Source organism: Osmerus eperlanus, chromosome 19, assembly GCF_963692335.1.
Source record: "Osmerus eperlanus chromosome 19, fOsmEpe2.1, whole genome shotgun sequence".
Taxonomy (NCBI): domain Eukaryota; kingdom Metazoa; phylum Chordata; class Actinopteri; order Osmeriformes; family Osmeridae; genus Osmerus; species Osmerus eperlanus.
In genome coordinates this window covers 10,387,984-10,413,165 of record NC_085036.1, presented here as the reverse complement: position 1 = coordinate 10,413,165, position 25,182 = coordinate 10,387,984, and the positions used below count along the sequence as shown (strand labels likewise).

General features: G+C 47.8%; 2 protein-coding genes across 13 annotated transcripts in view; one reads left to right on the top strand and one right to left on the bottom strand.

The window, feature by feature from the left end:
- The window catches only part of mtmr4 (myotubularin related protein 4), a 39,012-nt gene extending 20,489 nt beyond the window's left edge, over positions 1 to 18,523 (bottom strand). For 4 of the 12 annotated variants that reach the window (XM_062485022.1, XM_062485030.1, XM_062485023.1 and 1 more), the window contains exon 1: positions 8,259 to 8,396. In XM_062485022.1, the coding sequence (XP_062341006.1) occupies positions 8,259 to 8,303 (45 nt within the window). In that variant the 5' untranslated portion in view covers positions 8,304 to 8,396. Of the gene's footprint in view, positions 1 to 8,258; positions 8,397 to 13,296; positions 13,396 to 14,830; positions 14,903 to 15,052; positions 15,162 to 17,488; positions 17,987 to 18,333 lie in introns of those variants that run through there. The other 8 variants (XM_062485019.1, XM_062485020.1, XM_062485021.1 and 5 more) reach the window with 6 other exon arrangements.
- Positions 18,524 to 19,289: 766 nt separating this feature from the next.
- On the top strand, positions 19,290 to 24,899 carry hpda (4-hydroxyphenylpyruvate dioxygenase a). The gene is made up of 14 exons (XM_062485111.1): positions 19,290 to 19,431; positions 19,831 to 19,857; positions 19,979 to 20,041; positions 20,748 to 20,852; positions 21,031 to 21,073; positions 21,180 to 21,262; positions 21,359 to 21,448; positions 21,531 to 21,637; positions 22,047 to 22,124; positions 22,325 to 22,487; positions 22,808 to 22,879; positions 23,071 to 23,193; positions 23,310 to 23,426; positions 24,146 to 24,899. Exons 1-14 carry the CDS (start codon positions 19,429 to 19,431, stop codon positions 24,257 to 24,259), a joined length of 1,188 nt encoding a protein of 395 aa, XP_062341095.1. The 5' UTR covers positions 19,290 to 19,428; the 3' UTR covers positions 24,260 to 24,899.
- The last annotated feature ends 283 nt before the right edge of the window (positions 24,900 to 25,182 follow it).

Genomic DNA, 25,182 nt, shown 5'->3' with positions numbered 1-25,182 from the left:
CACCACCTTCCTCCTACGCCGGGCGCACGAGCTACGCACACACACAGCGCCAGGGGCTTCCGTCAATCGTAACTGTACACTGATCGTAAACTGGAGAGTTGCGTTAATGACCTATTTATTTCTGATATTTTATTGATATGGCAAGGTCAGAACTTGGGTCCAATGGGGGATATTAATAACTTTCCAACCATGCAATAAATCCCCCCTCGCAAAATTAATGGTCCTATATTCTCAGTATCGTTTATTGGCCAGTTGTAATATGCCATCACAGGGAGCGTGTTCACAGGCATGACATAGCGGATTAAATATTGACCCTGGGGGACCTTGTGCAATCCACCACATGAGAGGAAAGGTAAAAGATCTCAGCAAGACCCACAACAACGGTTTTGAGTCACGACTATGAAAAAAATAGAAGGTTCCCTTCCGGATATTAATGAGCTTTTTAACTGCCTGAACTCCAAGAGGAATTGAAGGAGCAGTGGCAGGAGGTTGGTAAGGTCGCGGTGAGTCGGTAATACTGGACTGAAGTATGTCCATGGACACTGTTCACTAGAAAGCTCTAGGGCTTGGCAGTTGACACTAGCTATGACTCACGTCAAACATTTACTCAGCGGCTGAATTGGAGGCCATTGGCTGTGGTCTTTGACAGAGGAAGGGCTCAGCCGGGAACAAACAGACCCGAGGCCTGGAGGGCTGCTGCACACATCCACTCAGGGATGTCCTACAAAAAGAACATCTAGAGTTCTCCTTGGTCTGTGTGATGACAGAACTCTCAGAAGGTGCCTTTCGTGCCATTGACCCGCATGTGTTTCCAGAGAGGGCAGAGGAGAGTTCCAGCCCAGACACCTCAGAATCAGAATCAAAACGGGTTTTATTCGCCATGAAAGTTGGCACAGACACGGAATTTGCTTTGGCAGGAAGGTGCACACATTAAACATATAGGAATCTAAAATTTAAATATGAGGACTAACTATACTAAGGGTACATAACTAGCAAACTAAGGGTACATAACTAGAAATGGAATTAGATTAAAATAAACTATACAATAAAATATTAAATATAAGTTGCAGTAATTTACAATATAAAAATACAAATATGCAGACGGAGACAGCACCACAGTCTAAACCAAATCAAAATGTATTTGTATAGCCCTTTTTACACGCAAGCACGTCACAGAGGGCTTCACATACTTCACATAGAACTGCCCCTCAACCAACCTAAACAGAGACGACCACTGCCTCCCGGCATGCTCGCCACAGCAACAACACGTCCTCAAATACACACCTCTGAGTCATACTAAGACACGTAGACAACCGGTCTGCAGCCTTGAGGTCAGACAGGTAACAACAAATTATAGCGTATTACAGACTCGTTTCTGAGGTGGGACTGACCCACTTGGAGAGTGTGTGGCAGGCAGATGGCTGGGACTGTGCAGGGAACAGTAAGGAAGAGGTGACCTTGAAATCACAGTGTCTCCGTGGTGACCAGCTCAGAGCGTTTGTAAAAAGAGACTCCCGGCCAGCCGGAGGGAGGTATCATAGCTGATAAGCCACGGTGACAAAATATTTTTGCTCTGTGCTTTTTCAGATGTGCTTTGCTGGGATAGTACTTACAGAGACGTACACCTGCCCTATAAAAGGAGCAGAAAAGGTCACTGTGTGTGCCAAGAAGCATTAGGCTTCCCTCTGGGGTGTATTTTATTGTTTGTTTTTGTTGAGGAATCTCTCATCTCAATGCAGAACTGAGCACCAGTAGCAGTGTCGTTTAACAGCAGGCCTTCTACATGAAAAACAACTGAATTAAATTTTTCAACAAAAAAAAAAGACCCAAATCAATACCTCGGGGAGGAAGCAGAAATGTAAACACGTCTTTCTGCTCGTTGAACAATAATTCTAACAGAATTTATCTAACAGGATAAACGGTGTATACGGAGACAGGGTAATTCCATAATAACGATTCATGCACATGCAGTCGCACAGGGAACATTTTGACTCCATCCTAAAACATGGTGAGCAACGAGTTCATTCAGACCTACTGTACAAAAGGATAGATGATCTGAAACAAACTGCTGGACAGAAAGCACCAGAGCAGAGGAACGCTGAGACGCAGCAGAAGGAGGATGCAGCTATAATCCCCTCTCCCTCTCCCTCCCTCCTCCATCCCGGCTGTCTGAGCAGCAGGTGCCCAGAGCCCTCCTTCCATCCATCACCGCCTCCGCTCAGACACACAGGGGCAGAACGGGCTCTGGCACAGTACAGACAGAGAGACAGACAGACACACATACACACAGAGAGAGAGAACGAGAGACAGACAGAGACACATACGACGGACACAGACAAACAGAACAAACAGACAGACCAGACAACAAGCTGAGACACACTGAAAGATCGTGACTGTGCGTAATATCCAGACGGCCGTGATGCTGCCACCAGAGTTCAGACGAGACGCTGAGCTGGCAGCAGCTACCTGATATTCACAGGAAGGAAACAGTTTTCATGTGACTAAGTAATTGGAGTTAGTCAATGCAAGACACCCAACGTGGTGCACACACACACACACACACACTTCATGTGGCGGGAACCCCTCCTGAGGGTTCATCATATATTGTAGCCCTCCTGCCATGTGAAACTCATGCCACCCAGAAAGAGACATCTGCCACCATCAGGTCAGAGCCACTGATCAAACCCACAGGCAGACTCAGCTCTACTGGTCGGGCTGGCCTGGTGTCAACACACACACACAAACACACTACACTAGCCCCAAACTAAGCCTGGCGGATTGCAGTTGGATACGAAAGCAACAACACCTTCCACATGGACTGTGACATCCAACAGCTTTAATCACAGAGGGTGGGGGAATGTATCCCTCTGTCTGGACTTCAGGTAGACCAGGCATTTGGGGCGATAACACAGTCAGGTTTGGGCTTCTAGAAGCTTCCTCACTACTGCTGCTAATTACCCATGGAGGCATAACTACTGTTAAAAGCTTGTTTGTTAATCCCTGAGCTCAGCCCTGAGGGCTGGCAACGTCAATGGTGAGGCCAGAAAACTTTACAACTGAAACAGAATGTCAACAAGGACACATTTCTGCTTGATGTTGGACAGTATGAGTGGGGAAGCAGTATCCTTGGTGGGATTACATTACAGAGAATCCATCTGTCCACGTAACCAAAAACACAGGCAGAAAGCCGTCGTATCTGGGTTGAGTGGTCGAGGATGTGGATGGACAGAGGAGGGCGGCGGTGGGGAACCACAGGGATCAGGTAGGTGGCGTCTGATGAGCTGAACAGGACTGGGTCTGGGAGATGCTCGGGGCAGAGCAGCACACCTGGTTGTCGTCCTCACACTTTCAGCTTTACCAATCAAAGATGGCGCGCAAGGTTAATGTGATTAGCCGCTACATTAGAGCCCGTCTACGGGACTAATTCAACACGATAAATCCTGATTAGAGGAGGCGTTGACGGCATCCGGGGGGGGGGGGGGGGGGGGGGAGCACTGCGCTCTGGAGGTGCGGACGCTCAAGCCATCATCACCGTCACACCTCAACATCATCCCCTCTGTCTCCATCGACCACATGCTGTTTCTCCTGCTCCCATCTGTACCCCAACGCTAAACAAACCAGGGGACGGAAAACAACATTGATTTACCTATGAAAAGCAACAATCCAAAAAAAGGAAAAGGAAAGATGACTCTTCGGGATGGGCTCGAGTGATTGCATTGAGACCTGAGGAGTACTTTTATCTACCGAGGCGAAGACAGCGTCGCCTCGTCTCAGGAGAGGGGGCCGAGACACAACAAGGCTCCTTGGGCAGTTGCTTCTGTGACCTTTCCTATATTCCAGGCACTGTTCCTATCAGCCTGCTGCCTGGTCTCACGAGGAAGTTGTCTGACTATCAATCTCACCCTCTCTACTGACACTGGGGGCCTTGGCATGGTGGAGCAGTCCATCTATTAACAAGAGGGGGGGGGGGGGGGGGTCGTTTGGGCAGTCTGACCTGAAGAGGGTCATCTGAAAGACAGACGGGCCGACCGCACCCAGAGCTGTGTGGCAACACCGGCGCTGCCTCGACACAGCTTCATTAGGTATTCTGGGGGAGTGAAGGCTTGCCGAGTTGTGCCAGACGGGAGCCATAAATTAGGCTGCAAAATGAGTGTTGCGACAGAGCAGTGGTATAATGGCAATCACTGGGAGGGAGCAGGAACTAAGCCCATTTGAGCTTACACACACACACACACACACACACACGTTCTCTCCTGCCTCCCCTTTTTCTTCTCCCAGCACGACCTGCCCAGTCGATGACTTGGCAACATTAAGCTGGGCGCTCCTTTGAAGCCGTGGCTGAGCCCTGACGCTGCACTGTGGGGTCTGTTAGCACACTGTGTTCTCTCCCAGACCTCAGCCAGCGCCGGCCCGCCCACCCACCCAATCACAGGGGAGCGGGGCTCCAGCTCTCTGGCAGGTGGGCTCGCGTTGAGGCGGCTCTGGCGCTAACCTGGAGGTGCACAGTCTACAAATTTAGAACGTGTGGACCAAGCTTAAAAAAGGCAGTTCTTAGCAGGCCCAGGTGAGCTGGTGGTAGTAGGGTAACGGGAAAAGTATAGGAGAGAGTTGAGGCTGCCAGTTAGTGAGTCAGTACTCTAGTTTAGATTGATATTAGCGCGGCGTGAACTCGGCCACCTGCAGACACCCAGCTGACACGCTGATTACACACCACCCCCACGTCTTGTGGAGCGGGACAGAACGCAGCACTAGAATAAACACGACGAGCCGCGAGGACACGGGTAAACAAACGGTGTCAACGAGGCAGTCTCGGAGCCTTTTGATCTGTCCAATACCGTCCGTCCAACTCCCACATCCAATCATCTTAGGCGGAGATAAATAAATAAATAAGAAGGGTTGGGTTTCTGCAGCCAGGACAGGAGGATAGGGAACAGCGTGTGCTGTGCCTGACACAATTCTGCTTCGTCACTGCTGAAAGCCTGCGCACCCTCCCCCAGCCCTGTCCCGACAACCCCTCAGAAAGCTGGGTCTGGCGTACGCAGGGCCCATCTCTCTCCACAGGCCCACATCTAATCTGTGTCCTGATAAACGGGAACACGTCACTTTGGTGGACGTGAGCAGGTTTCATGGCGCTCTGTGGTTCTGAGAGGATCCTCTCTGCTCTGATGCTGAACAGTTTCTACGACTAGACGTCAAAAGGGGCCTGTGCTCCTTTAAATATGTATATGACGATGTCATGGTAATCCCTCAGTTAAAGCCATCCGGTGAGCCACTTCCCCCCCCACCCTCCAGGGATTACAGTATATATATTTATAGCCTATACATTCATTCTAACATGGGGCAGAGAAAGAGAAGAGGGAGATGGGCCAAACACGGAGGGGAACTGAAGATCAGAGGATCTGAAACTAAACAGATCTGCCACGATTTATTCTAGTTCTCAAACTTTCCTTCTCCTTGAAACAAGGGAAGCCAAGCGCATGGAAATGTCAGGACACTAATATTTACTTAATCTGCCCAGAGCTTTGTCCTGGATTACAAATACTACACATTTGAAAAAACTTGCCTTTATGATGCTGTGTGTGGATGTCTCTGCAGGGAGACATATTTCACAGGGAGTTACCAAACCATTCGACTGCAGGCCCATCCAGCCCTGTTCAAATATGCACTGAGGCAGAAAACATCCAAGCACATGGCTTCCAATGTGCAGCATGTCCCCGAATGCAAGTCCATGGGGTCAGTCACATCTGCACTAGGTGTCAGGGGGGAAAAACAACAGCACAGCCACTGTCTGAGACATGCGTCCACCGTCCAGAGGTATATTTACACAGTAATATACAGGCACGCGGGAGACAGGATAATAACAGGCAGAGGGGAAGAGAGGAATGAATGAGGGGGGTGAGTGTTGGGGATCGGGGACCACAGAATGACGTGACGAGGCCATATTGTCGGGGGCTGTACTCGGGGCTGCTGAGTGGTTAAGACTCGTGTGATGTGTGATGAATCATACACTCCCATCCTCTCTCCTTCGCTCCCCTCCCCTCCTCCCCGGGCGCGTTAATATTTCATAGGCGTGTTCTGAAAGAGCGGCCTTCTTTTTAGCAGAGCTTCAGCAGCGTGGTCACAGGAGAGCTCAGGAGAGACGGTGCACATGCACACAAACTAATATAGACACACCCAAGCACACAGCTGAGTGGTGAGGACTGGTGCTTCTGTTCAGACATGTACAGGGACATCTTTCCCTAAGGGGAGGTGAGGGGGGGGGCTTCTGGTAAGACAACAAGCCAAACTATAAAACGACAAAAGGACAGCATTTGAATATAGGTACGATGCAAGTCATTCCTGCGGCAGAGTGCCACCTTGGGAGGTGAGGGTACAGGACGCTGTGGCTGGACCTGAAGTGACAGCACGTCCTCTCCTCAGAGGGAGAACAGCCTGAAGTGTTTATCTACCCCGTCACTATGCCCACGCCCTGGAGACTTCGACAGGACCCGGGCTGTGCCGACGGGGGAACCGGTCCAGTCAGTGTCAGAGGTGGGGTGCCGCTCATCACCACAACCCATCTGCTGCCAACCTGCAGGAGGGCCTCGCCCGCCATGTACCAGACAGGGAGCATGGGGTCTAATCTCCAGGACTTCCCGCCAACCGCACGCCCCCCAAGCGAGTGCCAGCGTGGGGCAGGCAGACGCACCCCCAGAAGCTTCTTGGCTCTGGTAACACTCCTGATTCATTTAGCCCACATCACCATGGGGGCATAATGGTGTCTGAGTCATGGAAAACCACTCACCAATTCAATTAAGTCAGGCTTTTTATGGTTCAGTTTGGAAACAGATGTATAAAGGGAAACAAACACAGTGTTTGCTGGGGGGGAGAGGCGAGGGAGGGTATGGCAGAGGGGAAACTGAACATTGGGAATAAGATAGAAAGAAGGACGCCAAAGAAAAAAGCCTGAAAACGAAAAGCTACGGCACTTTAAACAGAAGCATGGGACCTTGAAAACCAGCAGTTTAAAAGGAGCCTTCAACATGCTATGAAATTGGATGGCAACAAGCGAGTGTTGATGCTAAATTATACAGGCAGCCAGGCAACAAAACAGCCGATTCAGCTGAATCGCTGACAGTGAAGTACAGCTAAGTCTCCGTCCGCACACACAGTTCATAAATCCAGCAGTGCTCAACCAGTTAGAACCCAGGACAGGACATACCGCCCTGAATCAGCCTGCCAATGGCATAGAAGACAGGAAAAATAAATGAGTTAGCTGGTCTCCACTGCATTGATTCTTTGACCATTTCTTTTTAACCTTGTGGAATAGGACAATGGCCAGAGCCCAAGCCAAGCAGAGCTTTGGTCGACTATAGCGATCGGTTAGGTTGGGGGCAGGGTGACCCAGCTGGAAGGTCATGGGGCAACCTGAGGAGCTCAGCTAACCTGGGCTGAGAAACCCCTCTGACCCCCCCCTCCCCTCTCTGCCTCCCCTGCACAGCCAGAGCAGGGAAACCGCAGGCAGGGAGCATCAACAATGCAGAGTACACTGCACCCTCCAGCCCAACCACCTGCTGTACGTTAGTCATTCATTTATTTATATTTCCCCCTCCTCGTACATCACCACTGCACCACTTCTCTGACGAGAAGCCCCGCTCAGCCCTGGCCTGAGCGGGGCTAGGCTAGCCTGGTCTTCTCCTGAGCAGGGCTAGGCTAGCGTGGTCCTCACTTATGCAGGGCTAGGCTAATGTGGTCCTCTCTTGAGAAGAGCTAGGCTAGCCTGGTCCTCTCCTAAACAAGGCTAGGCTAGCCTGGTCCTCTCCTGTACAGGCTCCCTAGAGGAGGCTGCAGGCCTCAACAGTTGCCATGTGGCGGCGTGTCCTCACCGTGGCAACGTGCCTCCTCGCTCCCCGGCCGCTCACGTGGCCAGCTGGCCTCAATAGAACGCACGCTCAGGAGGAGAACGCTTAACGATGCTTCACGTCCTCGCACAAACGGAAGCTGTATCAAGTCAGGGATTCTATATGCCGCGGAGTCGCCGTTGATTATTTAACAGCTGCAGTGCTCATGTGCGTCGGCCACAACCCCCCCCATCCCTAACCCCTATAGACTTACAATCTCCCTCCGCACACACACACACACACACACACAAAGAGAGAGGGAGCAGTGTGTTTACACCGGGGAGACAAACGCTACAAAGAAATCATGCGCACCCACACACACACACACACAGACAGACAGACATGCACGCATTTACAAATAAAGCGGGTGTGACTTACAAAGCAGTTGAGCATAGAGCAGGTGACCCTGGCTGCCAGGCTCATGATGAGGAGAGGCAGGGCTGTGCCTGCGAAACACACTGCCTACGATGCACGAACAGAGCACCAGGGGCCGGCAGAACCATCCTTCCCTCCCCACAGCCGCCTCCCCTCCCTCCCCCCCCCCTCCACACGCCGCACGCGCCCCGCAAGCTGCTCAGGGGACAGAGCCCACCCCCCCCCCACCAGAACTGACCGACCCCCCCAGCACAAGGGGGGCAGGAACGTACGGAGAGAGAGAGAGAGCGAGAGAGAGCACACGGACGCCTTAAAAAGCCCCCCTGTTGCTCAGGCAAAAGCCAAAAGGAAGCAAATAGTCCAGAAGAAGGAAAAAAAGAAATCAATAATTAACACAAAAGGAGAAAGCACAGCCGAGATGAAGAGAGGAAACGACGAGGAAACAACGAGGAAACGACTGCAGGTGCACCTCCTGGACCAGAGCAAAAGAATAGGGAGGCTTACGGTGAGAAGAGGAGAAGAGAGGGAGGAAAGAGAGAGAGAGCGAGCTGCCTGATGCTAAGCTCCACCCTCAACATGCGCATCTACTCCCTCTCCCCCCCCCCCCCCCACACATGCGCTAGCGGTACGCTCTTCGTTTCCCCTCCCTCCGTTCACCCTTCACCGAGATCTCTCCCTGGAACCGTCCAGCTCCCTCACCTACTCGGCGGATCACACATGCACCTCTGTCAGCCTGAGGGCTCCAGCCACTGTGCTAGAGCCACACAGCAACAGTGAACACACACACACACACTTTAGATCATGTCTTTTACGAGGCGATCATTTGTCAACCCATATCGGACAACGTTTCTTTACAGGCATTTGTTTCCTTGACAATGACACCTCAGCATCAGCACCAGTACAGTGCCCCCCCCCCCCCCCCCCCACACACACACACAGGTCCACACCCACCCGCCCAGACACAAAGACAGACTCCTCGAACAGCACACCAAGATGGGCACTTACAGCAATGTATCAAACAACGTCAAGCGGCTGTTGGATTTGGCAGGGATTGAGAACGCGCGGTCGACAGGGATGGATGGATGGGAGCAGAAAGAGGAGGGAGGGGCTGGAGGGAGCCTATGCAGAGAGCAGCAGTGACACAGCATTCTACAGCAGCGCTGCCTCTTCCCCCTTCCTCCTCTGGGTGTCTCCTTGCTGAGAGCGGCAGCACCCAGCACAACTACGGCATGCTCCCCTGCTCCCCCCAGGAGAAAGGAGGGGGTGACACTGCGTGCGTGTGTGTACAGTGTCCCCTAAGCCAGAGGGGTTCACACAGCATACCCCCTCCCCCCCCTTCCCCCATCATCCTTCATCTTCCATTGTCGAGTCGTGACATTGAGTCTCTCCCTCCCCCCCTCTCCCCCTCCCCCTCCCCTCCCTCTCCCTCTCCCCCTCCCCTCCCCCTCCCCCTCTCCCTCTGGTCAGGCCGGAGCTCTGCATCTCTGTGATGTCACAGGGGTTCCGGAGGAGAGCAGCCGTTGCTGGAAAGATCCGTGACATCAGGGCAGCCAATCACGTGGAAGCAGCCGTGTAGCTCCGGAGCGTGACAGGGGGGTGGGAGGGGGCGGGGCCTTCAGGATATACGGCACCAGAGCACGACATCAGTTCATCATGTTGATGCACTGTACAGAGCCGTCAGCGCCACAGCAGCAAATGGGGCTCTTTCATATTGCGTCCAGGAGAGAGGCCGCATTAACCTTCAGAGCCCTCTAAGCATCACCCCCCTGCCATTAAAGCCAGTGGAATCCTTACACAGACAGTGGCTCAGTGTGGCTAAGCAGAATATACCTCAAACACCCCCCTTCCCCCTCCCCAGCCCCCCAGCGTGAATGGCCAGAGGTCCATCACACCATATGCTTCCCTCAGTCAGGTCTCTATATAGATATTAGACCAGGGGCATCCTGTCAACATGCAGATTCTCCCGTTCGGATGAGCGTCTGCCCTCCTTTCCCAAAATAACACTGGAGACACATGTGGCCTTATCGGGTGCTGAGCGCTCAGGCAGGCGTTCGTGTGTGACGGAGACATCCGTGACTATCTACTCAATATTATCTACTATCTACACAATGTTATCTACTCATGTACGCAGCAACTAACACACGTGACAACAGAAGATTAGGGTGAGGAACATTTGACCATGTATGTCGACTGTGAGCGATAAGGGTTTGCGAGCCCTGTCCTAACACCTTTACGCCATCTCAGAGACCAGAAATGTGCAAACAAGTCAAGCCAAAGATAATGTTTAGATCATAAGACTTGCTGGAGTCTTTTTAAAGGAGGGGGTTAAGTCGATCATTAATCACAGGGGTGGTGGCAGGTCAGTCTCTGTGTCTGATCTGTGGGAAAGGATGGCCCTAGTGGAACCCTATCCACTGGTGACCTCACCTCCAGGTTACCAGGTGACGTCATGTGGGCCAGTGACACAAAAGTACACACCTCGGCCGCTCTCTCCCACATCCTTAATAGATACCTGTGAAAAGGTACCACTGCTGCATTGTGGGTACCCAGTGTCTGGTAAAATAACCCCTTTTGTGCTCATGTGAACCTGTTGACAACATGAAAGTCTGAACCGACACCAGCCTGAACCCAATACCAGCCCTTTTGTTTCTAACGGACAAAGCAAACATAGTATATTAGGACTGGAAAGTGATTAAGAACGGCTTCACAAGACAGGATTAGAGGGATCAGTTACCTTTGGGAAACCCTGGCGGAACACACTGGCTAGAGAACCAGCCTCAGTCCCACCTGGGGAGCCCCTCCCACCCATCTACAGTCCCACAGGAACAAACTCTCCCCAAACGTGTTCTTAGTAATAACCGCCTTGCGGGTGTGTGCCTCCGTCTGTCAGTCAAGGCCACGTTTACACTTTCTGTCCATACTCATACAGTACATGTAGTCCATTTTGTTTGGGACATCCAAGCATGATGACTTGAACTGGGCCTGATAATACAGTGTAGGCCTTTTTCATGATGGATTTCAGGTTTGCGGTCGACGTGTTACCAGTCCGAGTGTGAACCCAGACACCAGCCCAGGGCCTCAGACAGGGAGGGTGGCTCAGCCCTCCTGATTGCAACGGCTCGGTGGGCACATTGTCTGTCCAATCAGCCCCCGGACAATTACAGACTCGGGCCCCGCTCACGGCCCCACGCAAGGGCACGCCAGGGCACGCCAGGGCACGCCAGGGCACGGAGGCCGAGCGGCATTCTGTCATCAGACCGGTGGGGGGAAAAACAGAGCGACAAATCCCACTTTCAGTGGGTAAACTTCTGGTTTCCGTCACATAAACAGTGAAGGACTGTGGTCCAGTTCCCTGTTTTGATAAGCTTTTCCCTCCGGCTGGTGGTGCCGCGGCACAGCCCTCCCTCTCCTGGCTGCAGGAGATTTAAAGCCCATCTAATAAGATAGAGGGAGGACCACCCAGAGTTATGGCTGGACTCAGCAAATGTATAGGCAGAGCACTCCGGTATGACGCATGGGATTAAATCCTACAGTGCTCATCATCAAAACCCTCCGCTAGAGCTATGGCACACACAAAGAAACACACACACGCCATTAGCAGCGCCGCGTAGAATCAAACATGAGACTGATATAAGAGAGGAGGGGCCTGTGGAAGGAGAACTTTGGATCACATAGTTCCCAGTCATCTCATCACCACTGATCTTGACTCTGGCATCACTGACATGTGACATACGTCAAGTATGGCACTGTTACTGCATATGATACTTGTTATTTTTTAGGCTACTGTATATAGTGTGTCACCTGCATTCAATTGTTTTGTGTTTACACAGCCCTGTGTATTTTGGAAACCTGTTCTTTTTTTTACATAAAATATTTTTTTATCTGGACTTCTGTAACGCTGCAACTTCCTCAATTTACCAATGAAGTGGCCTGAGTTAAGAGCACTGGGTGACTGCTTTCAAAGACCACACAAACAAACCAAATGAGAAGCCATGTGTAAGTGCAAGCAGTACAGGATTATCCCTCTCTGTTTCATGCCACATCAGTGCTGGTTAGGTTTACAGTGGATCAGCAGCCAAACCACCACCAGAGGGCGCCCATTCCAAAGATGAGCCACTACACACAATGAAGTCACGAATCTAACCCAACTGGTCAGACTTCGACATAAAAACTGCTCAGACTGAGACTAACCCAGGTCACCGTTTCAGCTCGATACGGTGACTCAGGTCCTCGGCGAGACATACCCTTCTCTGATTGGCCCTTTCGAGCCCCCACAGCCTCCCTCCTCACACACCCAAGGGGAGGATGTCTCCCAGGCAGGCTCCTCTGTGTGACCGGGGGAGGCGCGGCCGCACTCTGGACGCGCTCCAGAGGACAGGCCTCCCAGAGAGTGGACACGAGGAGACACGTGGCAGACTACACCCTGACCCCGCTCTGCACCCCGACATCAAAGGCCCTGCCACATCTGCTGCCCGCCCCCGGGCACTCTCACTGATACAGTAGCAACGCTCCGATGAAACAAGCAGCAGAATGAAAGGGCCGGGCCTGGTGAGGGAGGCGTTTAAGACCGTAAAAGCGAGGGCTTCGGTGTGCACAAGCTCGCGCTCTCCTCGGGTGCTCGTGGGTGTGGTGGGTAATTCTGCACTGTCAGCTAAATGGAGCAACCGTGTTTTCAATTCATGTAGGTGTGGCTGCATTGGGAGGATACACTTTCCGACGCGTTCAAATAAAACCTACAGTGGTTGAATCTCAAAACGATGCATGCAGCGGCAAGTTTGGTTCTTAAGAGGAAGTGCAGTGACGTTGTGCAACACCTTCCAATAATACTGTGAGGCATGTAGAAATGTTCCTCGTAAAGAACCCCTTGTGGTTTTAAAGCTACAGAGAGATAAACATGCAACCAATGGCCCAATGTTACCAACTAAGGTGGGGGATGGTAGCTCTTATGTGTACTGTCGAAGGTCGCCAACACATAATGGGGACAGTACATTTTGACAGCCATGTCCCTCCCCCTCCCACTGGACCAGTGTGATTGGCTCACCATGCTGTCCGTCAGTGCAGTAGACAGGTACCCTGGGCTCTCCGTTCCAGCTCCCTCTCTCCTCCCCTCGTTCGGGCTCCGCTGTGTCAGCGACGGCTCCTGCCAACATAGGAAACACACACTCTGTTCAGACAGTGGGCATGAGGCGAGAAAACAGCCTACACACACACACACACACACACACACACACACGCTCAATCTGACACGCACCATAGAAGAATCAACCCATGCAATAGGTCTGCATTTCATTACGTAAACCCAAAGAATCTTCAAAATCTAGGCCCCCCGTTTCAGGAAATGAAGGATATTTTTTTCCTGAGTATGTGTGGCATTTGACTCTGGTTGACCCTCTAGCCGTACGTGCAGACCCCAACGAGCCAGCACGACCCCCACGCCCCTCCCTGGTGCAGACCCCAACGAGCCAGCACGACCCCCACGCCCCTCCCTGGTGCAGACCCCAACGAGCCAGCACGACCCCCACGCCCCTCCCTGGTGCAGACCCCAACGAGCCAGCACGACCCCCACGCCCCTCCCTGGTGCAGACCCCAACGAGCCAGCACGACCCCCACGCCCCTCCCTGGTGCAGACCCCAACGAGCCAGCACGACCCCCCCGCCTCCCCCTGGTGCAGACCCCAACGAGCCAGCACGACCCCCACGCCCCTCCCAGGTGCAGACCCCAACGAGCCAGCACGACCCCCACGCCCCTCCCAGGTGCAGACCCCAACGAGCCAGCATGACCCCCACGCCTCCCCCTGGTGCAGACCCCAACGAGCCAGCACGACCCCCACGCCCCTCCCAGGTGCAGGTGACGTCACGTAGCCTCCAGCCTGGTGGACGTGACGGGGAGTAAAGCCCTCGTCAGATGAGCGTCAGGTCAAGCTTCTGTCAAGGGGCTCATCTAGACTAGACGTGTGCTGCTCTGCAGACACACATGCAGGCGAACACGCCACGCCGCCACGGCAACCCTGATCCAGGGCGACAGGCCTTCTAATAGGATAAACTGTGATTTACAGGAAAGGGAAACTCGACATTCCTTAACAGTAGAGACCTTGATCCACGCCATAAAAAAAGCACACCAGCGACAACATTGGGGAGATAACCATGGGGTATTGACACGAGGCACTGGGAATGATATCCAGCACCCAGGGGCACGCCTACACAACAGTCCAATGTGGAAATTCCTGTTGAGATCAGATAGCACAGGTAGGACCCAAAACAGGGAGTACAAATAAATAAAGACTTCCCATGTTAATGAACATTTGACAGCAAATGGATGTCCATTACTGGAAGACCAATAATACAATTGCATGGATACTTTATCACAATTCAAAAAGGGAAGCCATTCTGTTTTTGCGCTACTGAAACAAAAACACTATTGGAGAAACAGAGCTACAATATTTGCAATAATTTACTCACTACACAAGCTAAATACGCAAGTTAAATACAAGGTACACACAAGCTTAAGACTAGCCTACACACACATGGGGGTGGAAAATGTAGACCTGGCGTGCAAGATATTTCCAAAACACTTACAGAGTGGCCAGAGACAGTCAGACAAAACATTAGCTTAACACCAAGGAGTCTAAACTAATATTGTCTGCTTTATCTCGTAGACAAGCACTGATGCCTAGCCTAGACTCGCTCACTTCCTCTCTCTCTCTCTCTCTCTCTCTCTCTATCTCTCTCTAATGGTCTCCTGACCATTAGCCTCTTATACTTGACTAAAACAATCTCTATTTGGTGGATATTTCTTACCTGCGTGGTGAGGGACACACTGCCCAAAGCTTCATTCAACTGTTCTTTCCCTTTCTAAAGTTGTAAAGTGACACTGCGCCTGCAAAGCAGTAGCCGTCCTCTTCTGTCTCCCCAGCACTCTGGTTGTAATCCAGGGCATGACGTCCCTCCCCCCTGCTCTCTCTCTTTCACTCGCTCCCTCGTTTTCTGACTGTGTGCCAGGCAGCTCAGAGAGCCCTACTATAGGGCACGTCTCTGTTTCACCTACTGCACTGAAGTGGCCTTCCCTCACAGCAGCGCCGCGTACACTCTGCATGCCGAGACCGGCCAACACTCCCCTTGTCACCAATGTATTGAATCGAAGGTTCTTCAAAATATTCATTGAATACAGCTCGTGCAGCTTCGGACTTGTACACAAACAATTTGAGTTTTTCGTTGAACATTTTGGCACATTTGGGTCAGGGGATAAGCTAGGGGATGGAATTATTCAACAAGACCATTTTAAACGTGCTTATCACACAGGGAACAAATGTAGCCCTAACTCTTATTGTGAATTGGTACTGACATTCCTATTGCAACATATTCAGAGTAGACTACTTGTAAGCAGGTTCATGCATGTCAGACTTAATACGAATTGCAGTGGCTGGCTAAACTGTTTCTGAGAATGAGCATTCCTAGAGACAGCATAATAGTAATTCATCATCAGTGGTATACTTGAGATACTACTTTCTTACAACACTGGTATGCAACCCCCAATAGACAGGAAACATTCAACTTTGTGTTCAAGAAACAAAAAACAAAAGCATGAAAAAATAAATAGTAAAAGTATCACAAACTAGAGAAAGATCAAGCATTGAAAAACGTGTGCACATTTCTTAACTTGCTTATTGATAATCTATGAAGACCACCGTTTAAGTGCTGTCTGTAGTCAGTTGCTTCCATTGCAAAATGAGTTAGTTAACAAGCGATTAGCTTATATCATTACACGTGCTCTTCCTTTGTGACAACCTGAATGACCTTATTCCAACAAAATCAATGAACTGGTCAGACATGTCTGAAGTGGGGACTGTTTAATTTAATTTTGCAATATACCAATCTGCTGTACTTCATGCCGAACCTTTTAGGCCTACCTCTACTTCAGCAGCCCCAATAAAGATGAAGATCACTCATAGAAAAGGCCAATAAGACTAAAATATTGTTCACAGGTTGAGAGATGTGTAAATGTTATGTTGCATGTGACACAGAAAATAACCTGAGGCTGGGCCTTCAGATCTCTACCCTTCCTACTAGGCTATATATGACCAAGATGTGAGTGACAAACACAGCAACCAGAGCTTTGTGCTACTGTGATAAGTGTGTGGGCTACTTTCACTTTATTCACAAGAAAGTGTTTTTGAGAAACATGCATCAAGACAGGGTGTACATTGATGTTCCTTAATGTCAAGGTTTGATCACTGCTTGATCATTCCAAACATCCTAAAGCACTCCATCCATACACATTTCCACCCATCACAAAGTTCTAGGCAGATAAGGTTTATTGTATAATTTCTTCAATTAATCCTGATAAGATATCTCATGAATTGAGATTATTTGGTTACAAATGTACTAGTGACTGGCCTTGTGCATAACCGACCCGTCTATTCTCTTTGAACCACATCCTCTTTCACAGGGGCTCTACTGCACTACAAAATAGCCAAGCACTGGACAGCAGCTGGAACTTTCAACCACTGATAGGATGGTACCTGGTCAATTAACCAGTCAAGCTAAGGTGTGTTTACACACTAAATATTGGTGTCCCGTCTCTGGATCAGTCCTTAACTGCTAACTGCTACCTACTTGTAATGGCTTGACTGACTTGTAACATGATCAGAGGCATCAATTAGATTTCAAACAACGGACCCACTGAGGCACATGCCTACACGGAATGCTCGTGCGGGTTTGCGAGCTGCTAGCAGTAGCAGGATAGGGCGGAAGAAAGAAAGCGCCAGCACACGTTGAGCATCCATAGATAAACAGCCAGCCAAATTTCAGGGATGGGCGAGGTTCTTGGTCGTTCAGCAACTAGCTAACTAGAATTAGCATCAAACTTCTGTACTAGCTAAGGTATGGACCACAAAAAACTGCAAATATGAGCAGCATACCATGCATTCAATGTAACGATATGTACATTGATGCAACAATAGTAATAGTGGCAAGTGCTAGCGAACAAAAGCGAGGTTTGCTAACATGAGTTCATAGCCATGACTCCGACACGGGACCCCGCTCTCAAACACCGGCGAGTAGGAGGCGGCTATGGTTAGCATAGTTACAGATTTAGCTCTGCTCACTCGGTAACGTTACACATGACAGGCGAGTAGAAAAGCACAGGCACGAGGCAAACACAATAATGTTCACATTAACGCAACATATAATATCGCAACATTTGCAATTCGTTATTTGAAATTAAATAGAATCGACTTACTCACTCAGAAAGAATCAGCTGATACAACGGTGACTCAGTAGACTCCACGACTTCCGCATTCACGAGGGATGACATAGGCACCAACCAATCCACGAGAGTGAAGCTCACATTTGTGACCAATGATGCAATGGTATTTTTAGGGAAAATACCAGTGTAGCCAATGAAAGATTACAACAGGTAACAGCGCGCGCGTAAAGATGCCCGAATGGCATGCATACACCAGCACTAAAATAAGCCAATCAACCACGATTGCGGCTCGCAGAGGCATAACTCTGAGCGTCCAATAGAAAATCACAGCGCGGCACAAACTGATCACATGTTATGGAGCTCGCAGAGGCTCCTTTAAAGCAGTAGTGATAACATTACGTTTAGTAGTTTTCAGTTTCGATCTACGATATGCGGTCCAAAGGGCAGTCGGCCGAAGATGATCAAGAACTTCCAATAAAAAATGGGTTGTTGACAGTAGTCTATCAATACACGACGACCACACATTCTAACACAATCTAAAGTCGCAATCTACCTTCAATCTAAAATCTATGAACTTGATAAATAACACTATGATAGATTATACAAATTATTATATACTATACATTATTTTGAATCTAGAGCATGAACAGGGGACGGGTGTGTGTCACAGTGTTTACAACACTAGTTAAGAGTTTGTCCTATTTTTGTCTGTGGCCTTCGCTTCTAATAGCCTATAGTCTGACCTAAAACGCTCTCCCATTCCAGTCCATTCACACACCCTCCCGTACCCGTCCACAGTACACCCTTCACCTCGCTTGCAATTATTCGACGTTTCTTTGACCTTTTTGACACCATAGTTTTGAAAATCACTAACCTTTCCCTCGTCTCAGTATCCGTGTTTTTCAACTTGTTCACTGTGGACCCCAAACTGTTAAACACGATCCAACCAGTGTCTGCACTGCGTAGGCCCACTCTTTGACGGAACACAATAATAATATTTAATTGCTAACTTCCTTCGTGTTGTCACGTTATTTGATAAAATGCCTAGGTAGCCAACGTCATGTGTCTAACCGGTTTTTACTGATGCTCTTTAGAAATCAGCGTTTGAATGGAAGTGAAGGTTAAAATACAGACAATAGGAAATCACTGTACAGAACTGTCTCGTGAAATAAACATTTAAATCATGTGGAAGTTATTCGATGAGGGGACGTTGACTAGACAGTTCTAAAAGAGTTTAGTCCACATAACAAATACCACAGCTCCATCTAGAGGTAAAAAGAAGGATTTCGGCATGGTCAAGCTGTAGATTAGTGGTCCTCCTATTGTCGTGTATGTTTTAAATGTTTTGCTTCTACAACACACCTGATTCCAATAACGGCCCATTAATTTTAATCAGATGTGCTGAAGCAGGGAAACATCTAAAACATACAGAACAGTGGGCCCTGAGGACCACGTTTGAAAACCACTGCTATAGATGTTTTTTCTTCAAATTAAATACACAATCTAAAGTCACATTTCATTCATGTGTGTTAATGAACCCCTCAAGATTCCCCTATATGGAGTACGATTAAAGCTGAGTCATGGTCAAGACATATACAATGATCTTTTCCACCTTCATTAACAAAGGTTAATATCTAATCTGTCTCTCCATCAAGGTCAATCTGTCAGCTACCCACAGTAAAAAAAACAACAACACAGAGATTGAGACTCTACAGACCAAAAACTGATATGTTTTTATGGCAGTGGCAGGAGATCAATATTGCACAGGCAATATGACAAAACAGCAGAGGATCAGGACAGTGGCTGATGGGTCTCAGTGCTCAGGTGGAGGGGGAACATACAGGAGGCGGACAGGGGGGTGTTGACCCCAAAGACCAATCACCATGGGTCCTCAGGCCAGTACATATCCGTTATCCGTTGGCCAGCAAGCGGTCTCTTATGGTGATCGGTGTTCATCCACAGCAGCAACATGGTAAGTAGCTATGACACTGAGCCATGATGCTCTGGCTGTGCTCTCATTGGCTCAAAGATCAGATCATGTTTTTATTTACTATTTAAACTCTTTATTGGAGTAATAAAAAAATACATTTAATTACCCAGTTACTGATTTAGCAATATGTAACTTATTAATCAGTGATCTCAATCACTTCTTCATGTATGTCAATAGATAATAGTTGCTAACCATTTTTGTTTAGTTATATATTAATTAACATAATCTGAGATGACTTATTTTCATTTTATATTAATATAGCACACCTTATTTTAAAAAGAGACAGAATGTCTTACAATTGGTAAAATGTTAATATGTTTTTATAATACAAGGCTAAAGTGTGAAATATGTTCCAAAGATGATGTATAATTTTATTTTCAGACTTCCTACACAGATAAAGGAGAGAAGGTAAATCATCTCGTTGAGTTCTGCTATTTTTATCTTTTGATTAATTCAGCTCAAACCATAAGTGTGATTTGTCTATTTGTGCTCCGACATGTAACTTCATATTTCACTCTTTATCTTAAAGCACGAGAGGGGAAAGTTTATCAAGTTTCATCACTTGACTTTGTGGGTAGGCAATGCCAAACAGGTGAGTCTGCTTTACTGAGAACGTTAAAACATACTGAAGTCAAGTGATTATTTACAGTATCTATCTTGTTTGAAACAAGTTGACACTATTATAAGAGTCTAGTACTATTCAAGGTCATATGCCATCTCTGATCCTGAATGATACATCAACACAAATGCTGTGGTTTTTCTGGATGAACCTTTGCTCTCTGGGGTGAAGTACAGGTTGCTGGAATTGTGCTGATACTGAACTTGGGACCTGTAAAAGGTTTCTATAAACGTGGTGGTGTTTACAAGGTCAACAGGAGCAACGTCAAACTAAATTGTTCATGAAACCTTACAGAGAAAACACGTGTCACAATATACTCAATCAGGGGATTGAGTAATCGTAACCAGCTCGAGCCAACATCTTTCTAGATGTCCTCCTCTGCTCTCTCACAAACATCAAAGAAGGTCATCTTCAACAATATATATATATAGGAGCATATATATATATAGTAACATATATGGGAGTCAGGTGGCTGAGCGGTGAGGGAGTCGGGCTAGTAATCAGAAGGTTGCCAGTTTGATTCCCGGCCGTGCCAAATGACATTGTGTCCTTGGGCAAGGCACTTCACCCTACTTGCCTCGGGGGGAATGTCCCTGTACTTACTGTAAGTCGCTCTGGATAAGAGCGTCTGCTAAATGACTAAATGTAAGTGTAACTATGTAGCCTTGTCTCTTTCTAGGCGGCAGCGTTCTATTGTGATAAGATGGGCTTTGAACCTGTGGCCTACAAGGGGTTAGAGACTGGGAGCAGAGAGGTGGTGTCACATGTCATAAGACAAGACAAGGTATGCACTCTCACTTATATTTAGTACCATGTACCTCTGTCAAACTTAATTAAAATGCTTGTTCAGCACATGGATACTGTTCATACAAGAGCATCATTCTTTGACCTTCCAACTAAACTCAACTGATTTGCATGCGATTGTTATGTGACCGTTTTCTATCCACCCCACTCTTACGCAGATATTTTTTGCATTTGTATCTGCCTTGAATCCAGGAAATGAAGGTATGTTTATAAATGTAAATGCTAACCACAAATACAGTGTAGGAATGAGTTGAACAAAACATCAGTCTGTATTCATGTTTTTGTAATTGCTATTCTGTTTCCATAGAGATTGGGGAACACTTGATGAAGCATGGGGATGGGGTGAAAGACATAGCTTTTCAAGTGGAGGACTGTGACTTCTTAGTCAAGGTAACACATTAGCAATAACATTACAAGCACATTTGCCAAGCAACCACATCCCCAGAAGTCTGTTTCTACTAAAACGGAATTGTACTCCTTACACAGAAAGCTAAGGAGCGTGGGGCTGTCGTCGTCAAGGAGCCCTGGGTGGAGCAGGACAGCTATGGCAGAGTCAAGTATGCTGTGGTTCAGACAGTAAGTCACAATATAATGACACTCCAAAGAAACAAGCATTGATAATATACACTCTTCTTCTCAAACCCTTATGTTCACCCAGTATGGAGACACAACACACACTCTTGTCGAGTACCTGGGACCGTACAAAGGCCTGTTTCTGCCCGGATACAAAGAGCCTCTCTTCAAGGACCCCCTGCTGCCCAAACTGTGAGAACACCTCAAACCCCTCTGCACACGTTCCCTCCACAGACATAGTATGCCCTCTGAAAACAATTCTTCCAAATGCTAATCAGAATCAGAATCAGAATGGGATTTATTCGCCATGAAAGTTTGCACAGACAAGGAATTTGCTTTGGCAGGAAGGTGCATACAATAAACATATACCTAAAATTTAAATATGTGGACTATCTATACTAAGGGTACATAAACTAGCAGTACTAAGTGGGATTAGAATATAATTAAATATACAATATATAATACTCTCATAGTGCACATATTCCGTATAAAAGTAAATGCTAGATAACAAACTGCATTTCTGCCTGGTCTCTTAGTCTCACAGGCATAAACTCACTCAGTAAACAACAACTCACATGATTTTCTTCCCCCCTTTACTCAGGCCGCCAGCGGGTCTAAACTTCATCGATCACATTGTGGGAAACCAGCCAGATGATAAAATGGTGCCAGTATCAGACTGGTGAGGGTCGTACGTACACAGCTTGTTGCACGTACGCACCTGGCAGAGAGAAATTGGCAAAAGGATAAGTAAACAGAAGAATGCCAGACTGCAAGAACTCACTAGCAAGATACACATGGAACATTTCTAAAGGTTCTTTCCTGGTCTCACAAAAAACACACAAAAAACCCAATATATATTTCTGTCTTGATATTCTCCAGGTATCAAAAGTGTTTGTTGTTCCACCGGTTCTGGTCGATAGACGACAAGCAGATACACACACATTACAGCGCCTTGAGGTCCATCGTGGTGACCAACTACGAAGAGACCATTAAGATGCCCATCAACGAGCCAGCCCCTGGGAAGAAGAAGTCCCAGATCCAGGTCTGACCTTTACCCCTCTGGGGCCCTCCTGACTTGACCAAGATGCCACTTTCTCCCACTGTCTGTACTGGACATTTACATTTAGTCACTTAGCAGATGCTCTTATCCAGAGCGACTTACAGTTAATACAGGGACATTCCCCCGAGGCAAGTAGGGTGAAGTGCCTTGCCCAAGGACTCAACGTCATTTGCACGGCCGGGAATCGAACCAGTAACCTTCTGATTACTAGCCCGATTCCCTAACCGCTCAGCCACCTGACTCCCAGACGTGTGTGTCTGTTGGTGGGTATCCTAACTTGGTCATGTTTCATAACTCTGCAGGAATACGTGGACTACAACGGAGGTCCCGGTGTTCAACACATTGCCTTGAACTCGTCAAACATCATCGAATCTGTGAGTCTGGCATATTATAGAACTGACAACATGTTTAGCTGGAGTGTGTTTAGTAAGTTTATTAACTAGATTTTACACATAAATCAAAAAACAAAAATACATCATCCATATACATCCTTTATCTCCTGATTAGTGTCTTCAAACTTCAAGTTGGGACTGGTTTTCAAAACCTTTTTTGTGGTTAAATCCAGGTAGTCAACCTCCGCGCCCGAGGCATGGAGTTCCTGTGTGCCCCTGACACATACTACGACATCCTGCGGCAAAATCTCAAGACGGCCAAGATCAAGGTGAAGGAAGACATCAACCGGCTACAGGTGAGGACAGGAGCATGTCATTATGGTCTGCTTGTTTAAGAGCAAGTTATTCCTGATATCTGGGGCCAGTATTAAACTCCCTGGCGCTTGTTTTTTTTCCGCTTCACTGTGAGAAGGAACTGAAAATCTTAGTGGACTTCGACGACAAAGGGTACCTGCTCCAGATCTTCACCAAACCTGTGCAGGACAGACCCACCCTGTTCTTGGAAGTCATCCAGCGGCACAACCACTTTGTAAGTATCGGCCAATAAAGTCCCCACAGAAACACTGTAGGTGAGGAAACAGCATGATGTTCATTCGGAGATACAAGCACATCACAGGGAGAGTAGAAGGCCACTCGCGCCCCCCCTCCCCCCTCCGCCCGTCTGTCACCACAGACCCTTGTAATTCCATAAAAGAGCCAACACAACATGGCCCCTAACACCTGTTTATGGCTCCCACCCAGCGTGCACCCCAGAGAGCCAGAGTTGTAAAGGCCCAGTAAATCTATCACAGATGCAGATTAAAGTGCCACTGCCATGTAGCGGGGGGAGCTGTGGATTGAGTTGCACCCTCTGGCATTTGATCTTTAAACAGCCCCCCACCTCTACCTGTTGAAACAGGCTCTTTGTGTCATGCTTTGGCATTTCATTTAGTTGAGGATGGGATTCCTGAAAAAAAGGGAAACTTGGCTGAACCACACCAAAGCAACTTCAGGAGAAACCACTAACACTTGATCTTTTGATTATCCGTGAAAATATTTACATGATTAATTGGAGTGCATGAGAGAAATGTTCTGTTTGAGTGAAGCTGGCGTTTGAACATAACACCCTGGGAGAATGTTCATCTGCTCTCGGTAATCTCACATCAAAGATGTAATCTTCTAAACGCTGCAAGTGAGAAGATCCCTAGAGCCATTGCTAAAGACCTGGAATAAGGCGAAACACTGAGGGTTTGTCTTGACTTTCCCCAGGGATTTGGGGCAGGAAACTTCAAGTCTCTTTTTGAAGCTATTGAGAAGGACCAGGATGCCAGGGGCAACCTCACTGTGCTGACCACAGAAGGTCAGCCCAAAGCCTTTTACTGACCTGCCAGCAACCCTCACATACAACACACACAGTCCAACACATACTAGTAGCCAGTGCATGAATCCAGACAGTACACACTACAGCCAATACAATTTCACCCATGCACAGACAGTACAGTATGTCACTGATACACATCTAGAAATATTCATGGAACAATCTTACTACAGATAATATACTACACTAGCTAATACAGATAGTCTACTGTTTATTAGCTTTCCTGATATCAGAGTATAACTGTATGGCTCAATTAATAAAGTATGTTCACACACTCTATAGATGGTCTAATTTTGTAAATGTGTCAATCAAGTTCTCTTTCACAAAAACTCTTTGTAATGGCATTAATCACTCAATTTCCTTACAAGACTCAAATGACAAGTACAGGTAAATATGAAATATATGCAGCACCAGAGATTTTATTTCAAAATAATTTATTTGCATATAATTGGAATGAAGCCAGGTTGATACATCTGTGATGGTACTGCTGAGTTTCATATAGATACTGTACATTCTATACAAAAACCATGTACTGTTTTGCAAACCTGGACAAAAATGGATAAATATATTAGTAAATAAATATATTAGTGACATATCACCATATTGAAATGTTCTATTATATATAAAATACAACACTTTATTTCATTTCTGTTTTTGTCTTTCTCTTTTTGTACACAAAGTATCCAAAATATACTGACAGATCCCTTAAAGAATTTCTTGAGGGATTGTACTCTATTAGAAAAAGGCAGTTTCAGCTCATTATGCTTTCAAAGACAAACATAAGTACAAACATTTGAGGACCCTAAAATGATAAAATCGCCCTGAGCATTCAGTGACGTTTTATTGATGTGTTATTTCCATGTACTGGCAGTTGTGTTCTTTCGTGTGCTTCAATTATTCTCTTTTTGATTCATTTCTATCCTTTATT

Coding starts and splice junctions, on each gene's coding strand:
- hpda (XM_062485111.1), top strand. Junction 20,042..20,747: donor GGGTAGGCAATGCCAAACAG/GTGAGTCTGCTT, acceptor GTCTCTTTCTAG/GCGGCAGCGTTCTATTGTGA. Junction 22,880..23,070: donor CGTCAAACATCATCGAATCT/GTGAGTCTGGCA, acceptor GGTTAAATCCAG/GTAGTCAACCTCCGCGCCCG.